At 36.9% G+C, this 19,764-nt stretch overlaps 1 protein-coding gene across 1 annotated transcript in view; it reads right to left on the bottom strand.

Moving 5' to 3' along the window:
• Positions 1–19,764, bottom strand: part of SSBP4 (single stranded DNA binding protein 4) — a 256,151-nt gene that overhangs the window by 6,980 nt on the left and 229,407 nt on the right. The window contains exons 7-17 of the mRNA XM_072405033.1: positions 16,900–16,959; positions 16,171–16,237; positions 14,233–14,303; positions 13,772–13,839; positions 12,727–12,772; positions 12,377–12,412; positions 10,694–10,748; positions 9,183–9,253; positions 8,476–8,554; positions 6,497–6,525; positions 5,057–5,158 (exon numbers count right to left, since the gene is read on the bottom strand). Coding sequence (XP_072261134.1) covers positions 5,057–5,158; positions 6,497–6,525; positions 8,476–8,554; positions 9,183–9,253; positions 10,694–10,748; positions 12,377–12,412; positions 12,727–12,772; positions 13,772–13,839; positions 14,233–14,303; positions 16,171–16,237; positions 16,900–16,959 — 684 coding nt within the window. The remainder of the gene's footprint in view (positions 1–5,056; positions 5,159–6,496; positions 6,526–8,475; positions 8,555–9,182; positions 9,254–10,693; positions 10,749–12,376; positions 12,413–12,726; positions 12,773–13,771; positions 13,840–14,232; positions 14,304–16,170; positions 16,238–16,899; positions 16,960–19,764) is intronic.

Here is a 19,764-nt window from a genome sequence, read left to right as displayed (position 1 = left end):
AAGAAGTCCAGATGGGAATGTAAGAAATTAATTTTAAGTAACATTCGGCAGCCAAGTTGATGGTATGCTGTTAGCATGTTGTTCACAAGCTCAGCATGGTTTTCAGCTTGCTGGTTGCCCACAAAGTTTTTTGCAACTAGCACAAATGAATCCAGAACAGCAAGTTCAAGTGGGTTGAGTTTGTCTCTGAATGTGGCATCAGGCATCAAATTGCAGATTTGCGGACCAACAAAAATGCCTGCTTTCAGTCTAGCATCTGTTATAGTTACAAAGTAGGTTAGGTTGAAAAAAGACATGTCCATCAAGTTCAACCACCAGGGAAATAAACTTATCCCAGATATTAAACCCTATAGGACATAGTTGGTCCAGAGGAAGGCAAAAAACCCTGGTACAATTTGCTTGGGGAAAAAACAGGGGAAAAATTCCTTTCTGATTCCATGAGGCAATCGGATGTTCCCTGGATCAACAGTCTCTGTTATCTTTACTTTAAAGCCCTAATACCCAGTTATATTCTGTGCTTCTAGAAAAGCATTCAGTTTTTTTAAAGCAATTTATAGTAGTTGCTGAAACTACTTCCTGAGGAAGCCGATTCCACATTTTCACAGACCTTACAATGAAGAACCCCTTCCTTATCCAGGGCTTAAATTTCTTTTCCTCCAGACGCAAAGAGTGCCCTCTTGTTCTTTGATCTCAAAGTGAATAATTGGAAAGAGAGTTCTCTGTATGGACTGTTTATATATTTATACAGGGTGATCATATCCCCCCTTAAACGTCTCTTCTCAAGGGAGAATAGATTCAGTTCAGCTAATCTCTCCTTATAGCTGAGCTCCTCCATTCCTTTTATTAGTTTAGTTGCCCTTCCCTGTACTTTGCTAGCTTTGGATATTGCAGCTTGGCATTGCATTCTGTTAATAGGGCTATGATTTACCAGAACCCCCAGATCCTTATCCATTTCTGACTCGCCCAAATGTATTCCCCCTAGACAGTATAAAGCCTGCATGTTGTTAGCCCCCAAGTGCATAACTTTACATTTATCTATATTAAATGTCATTTGCCACTTGGCTGCCCAACCAAACAGTACAGTAGTTTCAACTTTTCCAAAACTTTCTGTGGATCAATGAGTGATTTATGCTTCACGTTGTACTGGCCAACAGTGTGTTCAGGTCAGGGTTTTTCACTTTCACTTTGTAATTGTTGCTGTCATCACGACTGTTCCACAGGCACAGAAAGCACATATATTTTGTATATCCCAATTGCAGGCCAAGAAGGAGTGCTACCACCTTCAGTTCACCACAAATGTTCCACTTGTGTTCTGAAAAGGTAATCAATTTCAAAATGATCTCCATGGATTTATATGTCTCTTACATTCCATCGGCATGAGCAAGCGGAACAGAAGGTTTTTTGTTACCTTTATGCAGTAATACAGATTTCAAACTTGCTTTGCTTGAGTCTATGAACAATCTCCACTGCTCTGGTAAATATTCGCAACCTAACTCCCTCATCAGACCACTCATGTTGATTCATAACCTGAGAACTTTGTGTGACAATCACGAAAGTGTGAAGTTGTACCTTTTTGTAGCAAATTCCACTCCTTTAATCTGGAGGTTAAAGCTACGTACACACTTCCAATTATTATCGTTGGAAAACGAACGACGAACGATCCTGCACGATATCTGCGAACGATCGTATAGCACCGATCCTGCACATAGAGTTAACGACACGATCGTTCGTAGATATTGTACACACAATAGATACGATCGTTTGAGCGATAGAGGAACTATGTGCACGACAGGAAAGTGAACGAACGTTCGTTCATTACGCATGCTCAGCGCATGGACGATCAACGAACGACCGTACACACGAACGATGTTCAACGATCGTCGTCCGATCCGCCGGTCCAGTCGTTCGTTTCCAACGAGTTTCCTCGTTCGTCGGCGTCGTTGGTTACTTTTTTACGAACGACTTTTTGCCCAATCGATCGTTCGTCGTTCGATTGGAACGATAAAAATTGGAAGTGTGTACGCACCTTAACAGTTTAGACTTCTCTTTTCTTCTCTTTTCACAAAGACAGGTACCTTACTAGATCATCTAAATCTGATAGGCTTATAAAATGTGGCTTACCCTCTTCAAATTGGGGTTCATAACATTCATTAACATCAACATCATCCGGCTGTTCCTCATTCAACATGTCACTGTCAGTAAAAACAGATGTAGGAGGGACTGCCATTGGATTCTCTGCATCATGTGGCACTGGCTTCCGAGCAGATTCACAATCAGGATAGACGATTTTTGACTTAGTCTTCTTCGAAAACCCAGAATTTTACTCATACAGAGTATCATATCAACTGTCTACCTTTTTGCTTACTTACTAAATATGTTTGACAACTTCGGTCTTACTTGAGTCCATGCTGGCTTTCACTTAAATTATTATTTTCTTGTAGAAACTCCTCTATGTGTCTATGTGTATAAACTCTCTAGGACCTTTCCAACTACGGCAGGTAAACTTACTGTTTTGTAGTTACTTGGTTACTTTTTGAAGATAGGAACCACATTGGCCTTACGCAATTTTATTACCATGCCAATGATTAAAGAGTCTCTAAAAATTAGAAACAATGGCTTTGAAATAACTGAGCTCTTTGCTATTATTAAAGAAATGGGGGGGGGGGGGGGGGGGGGGCTCTTTTTATTTGCCTTACTTTCTTTTGAAATCTGTCTTTTATTTTGAAGTTTTGCACATTTTATCTCATTTTTACATCCTTTGTTATATTCTTCATAGTTTTCAAATGTTGAGGGTGATCCTTCATTTTGATATTTTTGGAATGTCCTTTTTTATTCTATATGGTATTTTTAACATTAGATGTGAGCCATATAGGTTTTAATTTTACACTCCTAAACTAGAGGAAACTAGAGGAAAATATCCTCTCCCGGTGCAAGTCATAGAGAGCTGCCTTTAATAATAGAAAGTTTAATAAATGAAATTATATTATGATCACTGCTACCCTGATTATCTATTATTTGTTGTTATGTATATGCACATTTGTTATAAGCACTGCATTGTTAGAAAAAAGCAGCAGAATATAATTTCTAGTTGGGGCTTCTATAAACTGTACCATAAAATTATCTTGTATTAAATGCATACATTTTGGCCCTTTTGCTGTACCTGTGGTGCTATTACTCCAGCCAATTACAAGGTAGTTAAAATCTCCTATTACTACAACTGTGCCAGCCTTTGCAGCCCTTTCTATCTGTGCTAGTAGTTGAGTGTCCATTTCTTCTTTAACTCTTTGAGGGCCTATAGCAGACTCCAATAAATAAATTTGTATTATGCATCCCCATATTCAAATCCAGCCATAATGTCTCAACCTCATCACATGCTCCATCAACAATTTCTTCTTTCACATTCTCCTTTAGATCACCTCTCACATACAAACAGACCCTCCCCCTAACTATCCCCAATCCACCCTCCACTGGTGACTGTCCCCTGTCCAACCTTTCTGCCACCATATTTGCATGTCACACCTGTCTCTGACCTAGTCTAAATATCCCTCCACCATTCCCATAAATCTTTCCTCTAGCAGAGCAGACCCCCTTCCATTTAGGTGCAAACTATCTCTGGCATATAGGTTGTAAACCAATGAAAAGTCAGTGCTCTAAGAATCCAAACTCTTCCCTTTTACAACAGGACTTAAGTCATGCGTTTATCTATCTAAGCCCCCGCTGCCTTTTCTGTGTTGCGCATGGCACAGGCAATATTCCAGAGAACAAACCCTGGAGGTCCTTTCCTTCAACCTAATTCTTTAAACTGATATCCTGTCATTGGTTCCAACATGCACCAAGACAGCTGGGTCATGCCCAGCCCCTCCCAGTAATTTGTCCATTTGGTTCACCACAGTCAGCAAACCATTTGGATCTGGGCGACAAACTATTCTATCAGTCCTCCTAAACAGAATCTGCTATGACAACCAATTGTCTACTCCTTCCTTCATTGCCAACCTACCCAGATGTTAGGGGTAGCAGTAACATCTAGGGCTGCCACCACTGGGTTTGCCACCTGCACATCTTTACATAGCTTTGCAAATTTGTTAGGCTGCTCCCTACATAATCATTCTGATTAACCTCTCCACTCTCCCCATCTATCCCATTAACTACCTGCTCAGTGAGCAGGAGACCCATCTTAAGGTGACCCAGTGATTTCAGTATTGTAATGTGCTCCTCCAGATTTCTAAAACCAGAAAGGAAATATGCTCACATCAACCTTCCACCTTGCTGCTACTAATTTTCCAAGATGCAATATTTATTAATTTCACAGGGCTATAAACTTACAGTTTGTAGTTTCCTTAAAGATTCAATTACTTTAGTTTACAACTCTTGTGTTTTTTAACTCCACTTACTCAGAGCCACTTGTTTCACAAGGCAGAAAAGAGCAAGCTCAAGGTAAATTTACCCAGAACTTACGTCACCCGTGAACCCTTAAGCACTCCCCCTTAATTAGTGGTCAGAAAGGAAGGAGAAAAAAAAGCTATTTAAAAAAAGGACAGAAAAAGGATTTACAGAAAAACACAACATAAACAGTCACCCATCAGTCAATTGTCTAAAAAATGCAACCCCCATACACAATATCAAAAACTCCTGTTTTTTGGCTTCTCTTATTCAGAGCAACTTGTTTCCAATCCAGAAGCCATAAATGATCCAATGCCAGGATTCATTGGGCTCAAATTATAAAAGGAGGGAGCTATTTCAGTTCAGGTTTAGGGAGCTATACTGTAATTTTCACACATGAATTTCCCACCACAGAGTTCAGACCTTGAATACACTTACATTATTTTAGATGTGCTAAAGAAGACACAGAGACTGCGTCTTTTAGAGCTTTTAAAGGAGTGGCTCCTGAAAACATTGAAAAAAGCTATAACAATGGTTATCCTGCAGGAGGCCACATACTCATGAAGACCTTTTACCTTTAACTAGCTATCAGATGCTCAAACTAATCTATGAAAAATGTTGTAAGCCACTAACTTCCACCGCATAGATTACATAGCTAGGAATATGAAATCCTTACGCTTTCGCTTTGGAAGGGGTTTAAGAAATTTCCAGCCATCTCTCCATCATCACGAGGTGTTCCTGGAGGGTTGTTCATCCCTGCCATATTGTTTGGAGAGTTCTGTAAAAGGTGCAGAAAGCAATATAAGCATTGGTGCCATTACTTATCTTTACATTAGTCACATATATTATTTGTAAACCCTGTTTTTTCAAGCTTTAAGAAACGCTCTTTTTTCTGGTTTTAAAGGCAGTTTAAAAGTACGTGTCCCAAAATGAGCTCAAATATAAAAAAAACAATCTTTTATTAAACACAAGCCATAAAAACAGTGAATGGAATTTCCATAAAAATGCTCAGTCAATAGGACCAAACAATTGTGTATATCATGAGATGTGGTAATAGATTTTGATAATCCAACGCGTTTCGCAGAATTAATCGGCTTCATCAGGGATTATACAAGAACAGAACAGACTCTCATTTTGGACCTTCGTTTTACCTAATCTGCTGATTATTACTTAGTACCCAATGAGATTATACCTGACACAGAAAAACAAAATGTATATTTAGTGAATTCATTGGTTCCGGTTTGGAAGTCTCTCTCCCTTGCTGCTGGAGGGGGTCCTCCTGTTCCCCATGACTGCATCCCATGCCATGCTTAGTCACACTCAAAACTGTATACTGTGGTTTTACATCCTTGTGCATTCTATCTATTGAGGTCTTGTATAATCCCTGATAAGGCTGATTCATTCTGTGAAACGTGTTGGATTATCAGAATCTGTTACAACATCTCAATGATATACACAATTGTTTTGTGCTATGTACTCAGCATTTTTATGGAATTTCCATCCACTCTTTTTATGGCTTGTGTTTAATAAAATACTTTTTTTTATATTTGAGTCCAGTTTGTGACATGTAAACTGCCTTTAAAGTCCCACAAATATATCTACCTTTCTATGTACTCAAGAATTTAGGGATGTTGGCAGTATTTATCTATTGGTTTGAGTTCAGACAACCTATTAGCTATATTCAAACACTCTTTTTTCCCCAGACATTGTTCAACTGATTAAAACAAATAATTTATATGAAATCATATATACATTTATATCAATTTATATCAAAACATTCAATTCATAGCAGACTATAAATAATAATAAATAATTATAAATAATCTGTACTAACTTTGCTTAAAAAATTTCAAATTAGAGAATAACTGGCATTGTTCCAGAGCTATCTGCAATTGAGTCTGCACTGACAACGCATTATAAAGACCAGGAAGTGTAGTCAGTACAGTGTACTGATAGTACTTTCTTACTTTTTTAAGTACAGAGAAAAAATATAGTAGTTGTGGGGTCCAGGGGCATTCTAATGCTATAACTGCATTAAACACAAATATATATTCATATATTAAATATGTATGATAAAGATTTAATTGTTACTTGGTATGCGACATGACATTTGTACCTTTGGCAACACATCCATATCTCCAGAGCCTGAAAAAAATAAAAACATTTTTAGTTTTTTGCTTTGTTTAAATTGTGAGGATTTGCAGAATAAAATATAAATACATGGAAATGTGCAGATAAAAAATATAGCAACTGACTATGCTGACTGTACCTCTAGATGTCACTGTTGCACTGCACTCTTACTGAATTTGTTTTTTGTTTCTAGTTTGATCTCTCACCTTTTCCTTATTATTTTAACTGATTCTTTAGTTATATACACTGGTATTTGCACATTCCTGATTCTTGCCACATGGTTGAATTATATTTATACTAAATCTAAAGCAACTTTAAAGTTTGTATTTGCTTTTTATTTCGCCATTTGCCTATTCTATATCTCATGTTTGTTTCTTCAAAATAATGGACAAGTTCATGTTCATTCCATGGGAAATGTGGACCAGAGCTAAGACTGGCAGGTACAGGAGGTTTTTTTTTTTTTGTTATTAGCTTTCATAAAAAGGCCACTTTTGGAGACCCTTTCTGCACACTATAATATCAGATTAACATCCCGTACAGGACTTTGGATAAAGCTATGTCCCACTTATGAATCACCAGTAATGGGCACTGACAAAATCATTTTATGGAGCTGCAGCTATAAATAATCATAGGCATAGTTTATAGTGTTACCAACAGAAGGCTGTGACAAAAAAAAGGTTTGCACCTTGTACAGTAAGGATGGTAGATGAAAAACCGCAGACATAAAAAAGAGAAAGGAGAAGACATTCCATTTAAAGTTAGCACAAGGCCAGGGACATCCCTCAAAATGGTCAATTGGCTGTCTGCATCCCATGGTAAAGTTTTAAGGCAAGTTAAGAGGAGCCAAGACTTTTGAGAGCCAAAGCTGACCTCCACTTAAAGGCAATCAAGCATCTAGCCGCCATCAAAATAAACACAGCTATTGAGTTCTGAGCCATCAGGAGTTCAAAAACCTCAAAAGATTGGTCAAAAGGTCTAAACTCACCTGGCAGTTGACTAGGAACTAGGCAGGATAATATTGCATTAACCTTTTCCCAAAAAAGGAATATATGGGCATATCCATATGAGAATAAAGAGGGAGCCCACTGCAGAGCCACATCACCTCACCAGCAAAGATAACTGGTATTGGGATAGAGGCCAAGTAGTTGTAGGGCTCTGGGGAAAGCTCTGCCAGGATTCTCTTCCTCTTAAGCGTTTAAGTATGTATGACCCACCTATCCGGGAAGGGGTGCCCATTTTGGACCCCATAGATTTCTGAAATCAACCCTTCATGTGTGGTACCTTTCACACCAATACACTCAAAAAAGCTGGGACCTGAGAAAGTTAGATCAATAAGTACTGGATGGAAAATATGAATAAGCTAATAAGCAACCATAACGGAAAGATCTGATAGACTATCAGGTATTTTCAGATTATAAATATAAAATGTTAGTGGTGAGCCAGGGGTCCTCAATTGGAATTTAGCCCTACAGAGGAATAGAATAGTTTGTCGCCCAGATCCAAATGGTTTGCTGACTGTGGTGAACCAAATGGACAAATTACTGGGAGGGGCTGGGCATGACCCAGCTGTCTTAGTTAATTGGAAGGCTGTCTAATGCTCTCAAAATTAAGTTAGATAGACATAGTTTTTTTAGTTTTGACTATCCTTTGGAGGGTTTGAGAGTGGAGCAGGTGATCAAGTGTTGCAGATGAATCGAGTAAATATATTTGGGAAGATCTGGCACACCAATGACATTAAGCACATATGCTTTTAAATATTGAGTACAGATTGAGATAAAATGGACATCTTGATCAGCACGATATGACCAAAAAAGAAAATATGTAAAGGGCACCCTTTGTGCAGGAGTTCCTTTTTTCTTCTACAGTCATGGTTTTCACTGGCCATAAATCATTCAGACAGATAAAATATTGTTGCCCAATCACAAAATTCTTAAAGTTACCTGACTAATCCTCAGAAGTACTTACCTAGTGATCCATTCATATGATGAGGTTCCATCGCACCCATTGCTCCCATTGGGCCATCAGGTCCTGGACCCATTGGAAACTGCAAGAAAAGTACATTTAGAGCCGTTTACCTGTATAATATATGTTGTATAGTCAGTATGTCTGCGTACAGATAAATACACATTAAATTGATATAAACAGAAACACAAGGCAGCACATCAATAAATCATTATCTAATTTTAAAAATCCTCCTTCCTCTCCTGGCAGGGATAATAACTTCTTAATTATTCCTGTTTACCCAGGAAGCAAAAGGGAATACAAACAGTATTACGCTGTCCTATTAGTGAGCCCAACGTACTCTGCCAATATAGTATCATGGCTGCACCCAATAGTAGGGCTCATTTATAAAATAAAGATTTATACAAATATTTAAATATCACATGGACTATACATTAGACTGCAGCTTCCTAATCCAAAATATATGTAACTTTTTAGATTTCTAAATGATTTTTTGCAAACATACTGAAAAATGTTACAAAATAGCTGCGTTTCTGATTCAATGCTAAATAAAGTCAGGAAATTTATAGTAATACGACAGCTGGCTTTTACATTAAATTACATTTTTACATTCTTCACTTAAAACAGGGGCTGTGGTTGAATCAAGACCAATGGAATGGCCTGGGACACATTTTACAGGAAAGGACTGAGGTCAAGGAATTTTAACTTACATTTGGTCTGCTTCCACCGGGTCCTATTGGGTTCATCATTGTGTACATGTTCTCACTTGAGTTTGTTGAATCTACACAGAAATAGACGAAAAAATAATTCTATCATATTTCTTTGCAGGAAACATCAAGTCTGGTATTTGACACTTTAGCTTACTACTAATTTGTAACTCAGAGCTGTTAGAATGAATTATTATTATTTTTATACAGTATTTATATAGTGCCATCATACTACGCAGCGCTGTAAAAGTTGATAGTCGTGTCACTAACTGTCCCTCAAAGGAGCTCACAATCTAATGTCCATACCATAGTCACATATCATTAATGTAGTCTAAGGACAATTTTGAGGGGAAGCCAATTAACCTTACTGCATGTTTTTGGGATGTGGGAGGAAACCGATCCAAATACACTTTACGAAAAAGGCAATATTCAGATGCATGCAGCTCTTTCTATATAGTTTATGTTTATATACCGTGCTGGAATACCTAATAATAGGTTTAGGTTAAGGGGATACTCCAATGCCAAATGCTACCACATCCTCTGTGCCAAATAGTAATGGGATAGCTACAAGATAGCAAGAAATATGTTACTGCAGATGTGTTGGTATTTAATTAGTGGTCTTGCTATCGTTTAGTTCTACACTGTAAAATTTATATATTGGCGAAGGCACTTGACATACTGATCATTCCCTTACTACCAACAGGAAGATGGTTAATAGGGGGCCTTTATGTAAGAGGTGTAATATTTTATAACCCTGGACCTTCTTTAGGTTAAATTATGTAACCTGAACTGTTTAACGCATAATCCATCCACACAGATGGGATTTGGTTCCTTGTACTAAAATATTTGCAACATCAACAGTAGGGCGGATAGTTGTGGGCAAGTGAGTTAGTTATGCTCCTAAAACATATTTACTAAATGACAGCTCTCCAGTATGGAAAGAAGTGTGTTCAGTTCCCAGAGTTAATATGGTCTACCCCCATTGGATAGGGTAGAAAACAAAATACCCACAGAAACTTAGTGTTCCTTTTTTTATGATGACTTCTAGGCTGAGTTCTGAACTCAGAAGGGCCAAGGGGGCAATAAGAGCAATGCATAGTTTACCATTTTACTATTTATATACATATTTATAGCAAGTATTCCCAGCTCTGTGCTTCATAGTCACACGTATCTAAAACAACTGAACCTTACCTTACATGACTAAGTAAAATAATATTATGTGAACTAAAGACACATTCCAACATCTCCATGGGTTTGATTCAATTGCATTAGAATAGGGAGGTGCTGATGGATGAAGGTAGAACTAAATTAACCCCAAAAAAAAAAAAAAACTGGGGTGTCTGGTGGGTAGGTCTTATGATAATGGGTGGGTTATCAATACAGAAAGTTAAAGAAAAAATATAAATAAGGCAGGCATTTAACTTTTTTTCACCTTTTAACTTTTACATACTGAAATAAAATAGGTTGGCTGGAATTCTACAATAATGCAACTTTTTGTGGTTCATGTTTTTTACCTCCTGGGCTGGGCATTATGGGTGTTCCTGGAGGCCCTCCACCGCCTGGAGGTCCCTTAACAAAAGAAAAATAAGGAAATTATTTACCAAAAATGCTATAAAAACATGTTCATATTGATGTGTGTGATGATCACTACTTAGCATCATACTGCGCATAGATTTCCAACATGCTCAGCAACAATCTAAGCACCAGCAAGCTGACAAAGGTCGTCAAAGGGCAAGGTTAACCAACCTGTTAACCCTTCCCAAACTCACACTCACAGGTAGACTGCCACCATGTGCTTGATGGAAGCATGAACTGTTACCCCTGACAACTGCAGGTATGCTTCTGCTTCTTTTATCACTGTCTGTCCCATCCCCTGCCACTAAAGACAGGGATGACACGGACTCACTTATAAAGTAGCATTCAGGACAGAATGTTAAACTATTTCTACTTAGAGCATTTACAGATTCAGCTTACACTTGTTTTTAGTGTTTATTAAGTAAAAGACAATAAAAACACAGTGCATAAACATGGACAGAAAAATACATAATAGTAACTAATAATTTTATTTTATATCTAGAGTCACTGGGCTCTCTGCAGCGCTCAATCTGTCAATGCTGTTGTCCTAAGCAACAAGATGTTATATGTGTGAGCTCCCTCCGATAGGTTTACTTAGCTTTTTCTATGCCAGTACCCAGAGGAGTGACTAGTAGCACCATCCAATGAGAACCAGGAGTAAGAGGGCTGAGAAGTTGTGTTTACATAGATTATGATGCTCTGTGGACACACCTAGTATGCTCCTAATAGGGCCAGATTCATAATTCCCCAGGTTCAGGCTTTATGAACTGACAACCAGCAGAATATTGCAACAACCAGAACAGGTTAAAGGGGGTTTCCAGGCTTTCCTGAGGCCTAGGAGACTAATTATTGGTCTCAAAATGCTCTCAATAATGATCTTGCTAAGTTTCAGCAACCTACAACTTATAGCTTACAACATATAGAACTGTGTGGTGAAAATATGATGAATATTAATTAATGTGGTTCTGGATACAGCTCAGAGGTCAGTCAGGGGCCAATTAATTACGCTTATCTGACAGATCCTTTTTTATTATTACATTTCAGATCCTTTTTATCATTTCTATTACTCCATATCCCCCTCCTATTTACCCCATCTCTGTAAGCTCCTCTGGGCAGGGTCCTCTCATTTTCCTGATGTCGCTGTCTGTATAGTATGTATAGTGTCCATACTATTAGGCTATGTACACATGCTCTGAACGATTATTGTTGTTTGAAACAATTGTAAAAGATCGTTTTCAACAACAAACGACTGAAAGATGAAGAAGGGAGGGGAAAGAATGAGTGAACGGCACCCCGCTGTGCTCTCTTTCCTTCACTTTCATTGCTTCATTGCAGTCATTCATCTTCCATCATTCAAGGATCTGCAAGGACGGACCCATGAAGGACATCAGACGACCACTGTACACATGTCAGATTCTTGTCTGAGACTAGCCTGACAGCTTGGGTCAGCGGAGAATCATCTGACGTGTGTACGTATCCTTAGACACATACCCTAAAAAGGGAATTGAGCTTCCATTCCTGTACCTTTAAGAAGGAATCTAACATTGGTATTCTACCCAATATCACAATGTGCTTACTCAAATTAATTAATTGATTAATTACTTGATTAAACAAACTCTTACCACATAGTTTCCTGGTGACGAAGATGAGTAAGCTATCTGGAAAAGAAAGAAAAACAATGAGGGAAAATATAGTGTTATAGCATTTCTTACATATATTTAATGATATTGGATACATAGTGGCAAACCCAAGGATACCAATAAGCCTGTTTTTTTTAAAACATTAGGATGGTAACATACAATGTACACATTTTACTAAATTGGTAATGTGATCCAATAAGAAAAATGTAAAGAATAAGCCTAAAAATAGTCTACAAATACACGAATAGTGTATATGTATAAAACACTGCAAAAAAAAAAGTGGCTATTTAAAAATTGAGAGTTATTTATTTGTGAATATTTCAGATACTTACTGAATTAGCATTGGGGTTTGGCCAAGGACCTCTTCCTCCAGGACCCCTGTGAAAGAAAAAAAGCATCTCTATTTTATATGTGTAATAGTAAATTCATATAGTGTTTAATACTTGGTCATTGGATCATATTAATATACATATTAAAAAGACAACTTTTAGTTTAGTTAGGAATACACACTCATACTACTTGAAGTACCTCAGTGCACATTGGAACTAATCACAGATACAGAGACATAAATCCAGGCATTTGAAGGTCTTGGAATGGAGAAAAAGTGTAACAGTGAAATAATTCAACATAGAAATACTCATGTGTCAGTAGAGCAAAACGGAACATTGATATTTTGACATTATTTTATGTGTGTAACACTTTTTCTCTGTGTCTAGATTTGTGCTGAAAAGGTAAAGCAAAATGTTAATGCTCTTGTTGGAAGGGAAAGTAGTGCATACACTGAACCGGGAGTAGACGGAAATGTATACACTGTGCTAGTGGTGGGAGGGTTTTTATACCTTTTTTGGTAGGGGTGTATAAAATATGCTGGTGGTGGTCCACCTATAGATGATCTGCCCTGGGCCCACCAATGAGCCTTGGATCACACCACATGCAGAAATCTAGGAAATTCCAAATGGTCATATTTTTTTCTTTCAATTGTACATTTTATTGTCATAAGCAAAATGTACCATTACATTGGTTGTGCCCTCTTCCAAGCAGGGCTACATATATACATGCCTCTTAAGGCTATGTTTAATGGTGTTATGCTTTGGGCATTATGGACCCATAGTATCATGGTCATATAATCCAGATGTATAAGATAACATGGCTAATCTCCAACATATGTACAGTGCATGAATTCTGACTGAAAGTTCAGGGAGCATGGCAAAGAGGGGCACAGGTTAAAGCTACAGGTACAGCAGACATGTAGTACTGGTGGTTAAAAATTACATTATTTGACCCATAATCATAGTTATTTAACAACAACGGGAAATTTATTATTTGATAGACAAAGAGTCCTACTGCACATAACAACCAACTTTACTTTTTACTTACATATTCATTCCTGGCATTCCAGGACCACCTAACGAATTTGGAGGAGGTCTCATTCCACTTCCATAGTTCTGGAATCCAAGAAGAATAAGTGAAATTGCAAGAAACATATTCTAAACCACGCGGTCCTAGGCTAATTTAAATGCAGTACAAAGCATATTCTTAGCTGACCTTCATACCAGACATTGTGAACTATTAATATGTGTACCCCTGGGGTACTTCTGGCAGCTTCAGGAAATGCTCTAGGCTCCAGGTACATTTAGAATAACATTTTCATACAAAAGATAGAACAGAATACATCTATATGTATAATTTATTTAATTAGCAGGTGGGTATTAGAAATAAATAGGAGACGTTTAAGTGGGCTGTAATTAAAAATCAGGAGGGTTTGGTTCAACTTTCTAAAATGCTGTTTTAAAGTCAACCTTTCACATTAAAGCAGAATATCTTTTATGACTTTTTACCTGAGGCCCCATAGCTGCCATACTTCGTGGTGGGTTCATTCTCTGCATGGGTCCTGCCATGTTTGGATGCCCTGGAAGATAACACATTTCTAGTATTTATATAATTTATTATCCACATGAGTATGCATACTGGAAAAAGGTAATTTTTTTCAAATAGTAAAAAAGGCATCAGTTAAATCTAGTAGCTATTATGTTTGCTTTTTTTTCTGTGGATTTGCTTGTTATATGAGATTCATAACATTACCGTACATGTTTGCAACCTCTTCAAACTATTTAAGGCTTAGTCTACACGAATGTTTTCCCCAGCGTTTAACCTGAGGCTTTAAAAGCCCATGTTTGAAATTACGATGTATTCAAATGGGCTAATCTACACCAGGGTGTTACCTTGAGGCATGTTTTGAGTGTTATAGATAACGCTCCTTGCAACATTTATAATTTATTAAAATGCAGGGTTAGCATGGGTAAACGGGTGTACCGATTTTTCCTGAATTTTTCTGCGTTTAGAAGTGCTTGAAACGTAAATGCGGGAAAACGCGGCATATACATTTTCCAGGGGTTTAAAGGAAAGCTTTAAAACGCTAGTAAAAGTACATAAAAATGCATATGAACAAAGTAGGAACAATTACATGCGTTTTGAAAACTGGCCATGTAGACCCAGCCTAAGTGTATGTAAACCTTAACAATTATATTACATGCTGCCTCTTGATCAGGTAAATTTACAATTGAATGTGTTTAAATTTTTTATTTACAATATTTTTTAAAGACAAGAAAATGTATAAATATGCACACAACCCCAAGTTCAACATGTGAAAAGTTGCCATATTGATACTAGACAATGGAACTTGCATCCTGGTAATATGTTTTTATGTTAAACAACCATTGAAATGATCCTGAAGGGCAGAAAGCCCCAGTAAGAGGCCTGAAAGCAGGAAAGATTGGTTGCAAACACTACACAATACACACTGAAAAAATATATTCCAATGGGTAATAAGTTTAAGGGGCTCACAACTAATGTTAAAAAAGCCATTGAGTAAGAAAAGGGCATTCCAAAAATAAAACAAAAAGATGTAAAAAGGTGGTAAAATGTGCAAAACAACAAAGTGAAAGACAGATTGTACAAGAAAGAAAGGCAAACCCCAATTTAAAAAAAAAATATATTAATAGCAAAAATATCACATCTGAGCACGTAGGCCCTTTAAAGGATGTCCCTGGGTTGGTAACTGGGGATAAAGAAAAGACACTTTTTTTAACTCTGCTTACACAAAGGAAAATAGCAGAGCTGAAGTCCAAATTCCTAATAGCAATGTCACTGCCCTAAATGAGCCACAGTGGCTCAAAATTGATATGATTAAGAAACAGTTGGGCAAAATTAAGGTTGACAAAGCACCAGGACCTGATAGATTACATCCACATCTCCTCAAAGAGCTGAGCTCAGTTATTTCAAAGCCATTATTTCTAATTTTTAGAGACTCTTTAATCACTGGCATGGTACCAATGAATTGGTGTAAAACCAATGTGGTTCCTATCTTGAAAAAGGGAACAATGTCATTACCAGGTAACTACAGACTGGTTAGTTTAACCTCCATAGTTGGACAGGTTCTAAAGAGCTTGATAAAGAACCACATAGAGGAGTTTCTGCTTGAAAGAGGAAAATTGTCAAACAAATTTACACTTTTTTTTGAAGAAGTAATAAACAGGTAGACAGTGGAGTAGCAGTTGATAAAGTGGCCCTGATTTAATAAAGTTCCCCAAGGTTGTAGAGAATACACTTTCATCTTTGAATCTGGGTAATCCAGCAAACCTGGAATGGATTTCCTAAAAGTCATTAGCTATTTGCAAATGTTTTCAATCCTGGACCAGATCTATGCCAGGTTTGCTGGATCTCATTTGTACTATGTTTTGTCTATTGTAAAGCATCATGTAAGTTGATAGTCATACCTTGTGGCCGTGTTGGGTCAATGGAGTTTGGCAGCAAAGGCTGTGAACCTGGTACCCCAACAGGGGGCTATAGAAAACAAAACTGCATGTTATTTTTTAAAGGATAAATGCTAAAGAACAGTATTTTAAGCAAACTTGGTCTTCAAACTTCGTCGTCAAAAATGTACCTTTTCCGACTCCAGGACCCTGCTTCTAACTAAATTTGTAATAAATAAATGCATAAATTAAGGGTTCTTTTAGTAAAAGGATTCATTGAAATATTCAATATATATATAAAAGATTTAAAGTTACAAGAGGATAAAATTATAAGCAAATCTTAGCTTTCAAATTTAAGCCTTCCTTCCTAGTCAGTCAAGCCTCTCACTACGTAAAATACATTTTAAGGAAAAGTTTATATAAGCATTTGTAGCTGCCTATTTTACTGGGTCTTTGAAAAATGTAGCCAGGTTTACCAAAAGTTATTTCTTCTTGAATGTACTGATTTGTTTGTTTTTACCGATTTATGTGTTATTTTCTCATTTTATGGAAAATAATATTTTATATCCATATTTATCTATCATGACAGCATTCCTACTATAAACCATTAGTGATTATGAATCAAGACAGCTGATTCTTTTCAGTGAGTTTGAAAAAAAATCACAAAAAACAAGATTTAAACCTTCAATGTATTTAATAATTAAACATTGTTTAATGTTTAATGTTTTATTGTCAAGAAATTTAAGTATAGACCTGATTTGGCATTCTGAGGGAAGGTCGTGGACCACCAGGATAACGCGGGGACATGAATGGCTGCAAACACAAAAATAGGGAAATAATAAGGTAATTGCTATAAATTATACAGCAGAGCATGATTGATTATACATATTATGATATAATAAAGCTGTAAAGGAAGATACTGTCTAAAGAGATCATTAGACTGGCCAATAGACACTCCTAGGCTCAGGGTGCGCTTTTGTTATTTAGGGTAGATCCACAGAGACTAGTTGTAGACTTGTGTAAATGTTAGTTTATATACTATAGAATTACTCTGATAAATGTTATGAGAAGGTAAAGATGCTCTTCTAGCCCATTGCTGCATTACAGTCTAATTTGTATTGTCTTATACTGCAATTAAAAGGAAATTCTTCATGCTACAAGCAAAAAAGCCTGTTACATTTAGATGTAAAATAAAAATACCATGTGACATATGAGAGATGCAAATAAAAAAAAAATCAAATTCAATTGCTTGGAATTATCTTATCTTCCAATAGAAAGAAAGACATTACTATTATTTAAGCCAAACATTAGAGGTTCTTCTCGAACCGAAACAGTAGCTGCTTTTACCTGACAGTGACTTGGAGGAAGTAATAGACATAATCCTTTAAGCTGTTAAAAAATAAAAATAAAACTCTCTGCAAGTAAAGCAACAAATTTTTATCCACCTCAACACCAGTGGCCACCAAACTCTGCTTGAGAAAAAAACCTTCAGTATCTGGAACATGTTTGGGGTGAGGGAAGGGGAATCTGATGCTCTACTACTATAAGTGGCTTTGCTCCTTGGACCCTGTGTCGTTTATTCACCTGGGGGTTGGCAGAGGAAACCACAGAGCTCAAAATAGGACAGAGGAAACCAACATTTGACACTTCCAGCAGTTTAATTGCCATATAGATTTTTTTTGTTGTTTTTTTGTTTCAATAGCTCTATGTTCTATTTAAATTTTAATATAAGCCCATTCTTGGGTAAAGTCTTTAAAGAATGTTTAAGTCAAATTTATTGCCATTAAACCAATGTTTACTTTCCCAACCCTTTGGATGGAAGATTGGTTGGTAAGATACAAGGATACCACCAAGATAATGTGAATGGTGTGTGCTGTGTAACTCAACAACCAATTCAAGGTAAACATTGCTTGAGAGCCAATTGTTACATGGCCAAAAGCTTTGAAGTTTGTTCAAATGAATTTCTGGGGACAGAGGGCCATTAATCCCAAGTAACCATGTAGTTGTTGAGACCAAAACTTTTTTTTAGTTTGGATAAAGCTGAGATGGGTTTGCTGCCATAACAAAATTGTATTGATGTCTGTTTCCCTTCTTGGAAGGTTTCTCCTCTCTGCTTGGACAGGATGTGAATAGAAATTTTTCCAACAACATACACTTGGCAAAAAAAAGTGTCAGAGTGTGTAAAAGTGTTAACTTTTATTCTATCCACAACTTTAAAACATAACTCTTATGTACCAAGTTATTTTCTGCACACTGTGAGCTTCTCACACTGGGCCTAATTTATTAAAGCTCCAAGGATAGAGGGGATAACAAATAGCATATGATTTTTTTTCAAGAAATCCATTACAGGTTTGCTGGATTACCCAGGTTCACAGGTGAAGTGTATCTTCTCCAGTCTAGGAGAACATTAATAAATCATGCCCACTGATAGACTATGCTGTAAATGGATTGAAAACATTTGTCAAGTAATAGCAAAATATTTTTAAGAAATCCACTACAGATGCTTTGAATCACCCAAGTTCTCCCTTTAGGCTTTGTCTTCACCAGTCTTGGAGAGCTTTAATAAACCAGGCCCTGTGTATTTTAGAAGCTGCAGTAAATCAAACAGAACCTGACTTATTTACTGATCCTTTCATTCCAGACTCACTGGCTCTGATTTAATAAAGTTCTCCAAGCCTGGGGAGAATACACTTTCATCAGTGAAGCTGGGTGATAAAGAAAACCTGGAACAGATTTCCTAAAAGTCATTAGCTATTTATTAGCAAATGTTTTCAATTTTGGACCAGATCCATTCCAGGTTTGCTGGATCACCCAGCTTCACTGGTGAAAGTGTATTCTACCCAGCCTTGGAGAACTTTAATAAATCAGGAACACTGTCTCTGGACTGCCTCTTTTATCATTTGGATTTCAGGTGTTTTATTCATGGAGGCTTTGCATCACATGTTGGGGTTACCTATGCAGGTTTACTGTTTCCAGGAAGATATGTAAAGTCCCTAGCACCAACAATATTATGCATGCATTGAAGAATCACAAACACACAGTGATGGCATTGTGTTCATAATATTAGCATTTTATTTAAAAATGTCATTAGTATTTTATGTAAGGGGGAGGAGAGATGAACTAGAGAAAGTTTGAGCACACTAAACTTTATCTTTAAATGCATTATTATGTCAAGAATGAAAATTGACACTGATATAAAATAAGTTTCATGTGCCAAATAGTTAAATACTATGATTGAATCTGTTTGCACATACACGAATGGCTAAAACATTGTTGAAAAATAGTATGCACAGAACAACCAATTCAATGAAAGTGCTCAATTATGTAACCTTAAAATGGAAACACTTGCCTTCAAGGCACATTCAATTAAAACGGCTTACCTACATACCTAATATAATGAAACCATATGCTTTAGTATGTTTAGCCATAATTCATATGCAATACTTTTCACTGTCTTATTTGCTTATTACATGCAAAAAACTAATCTGGAAAGGTTGTTCCTGACAGAGGTTGAGCTGTAATTTGGATGAAAGATTTAAAATAAATAAGAATGCACAGCTTTGTTGAAAACGAATAATAAAGAGCTTTATCACATCATAGTTGCAGCTGTTAATAGCT

Source organism: Pyxicephalus adspersus, chromosome 3 (genome assembly GCF_032062135.1).
Source record: "Pyxicephalus adspersus chromosome 3, UCB_Pads_2.0, whole genome shotgun sequence".
Lineage (NCBI taxonomy): Eukaryota > Metazoa > Chordata > Amphibia > Anura > Pyxicephalidae > Pyxicephalus > Pyxicephalus adspersus.
The sequence above is the reverse complement of the archived record's forward strand: the minus strand, read 5'-3'. Positions and strand labels throughout refer to the sequence as shown.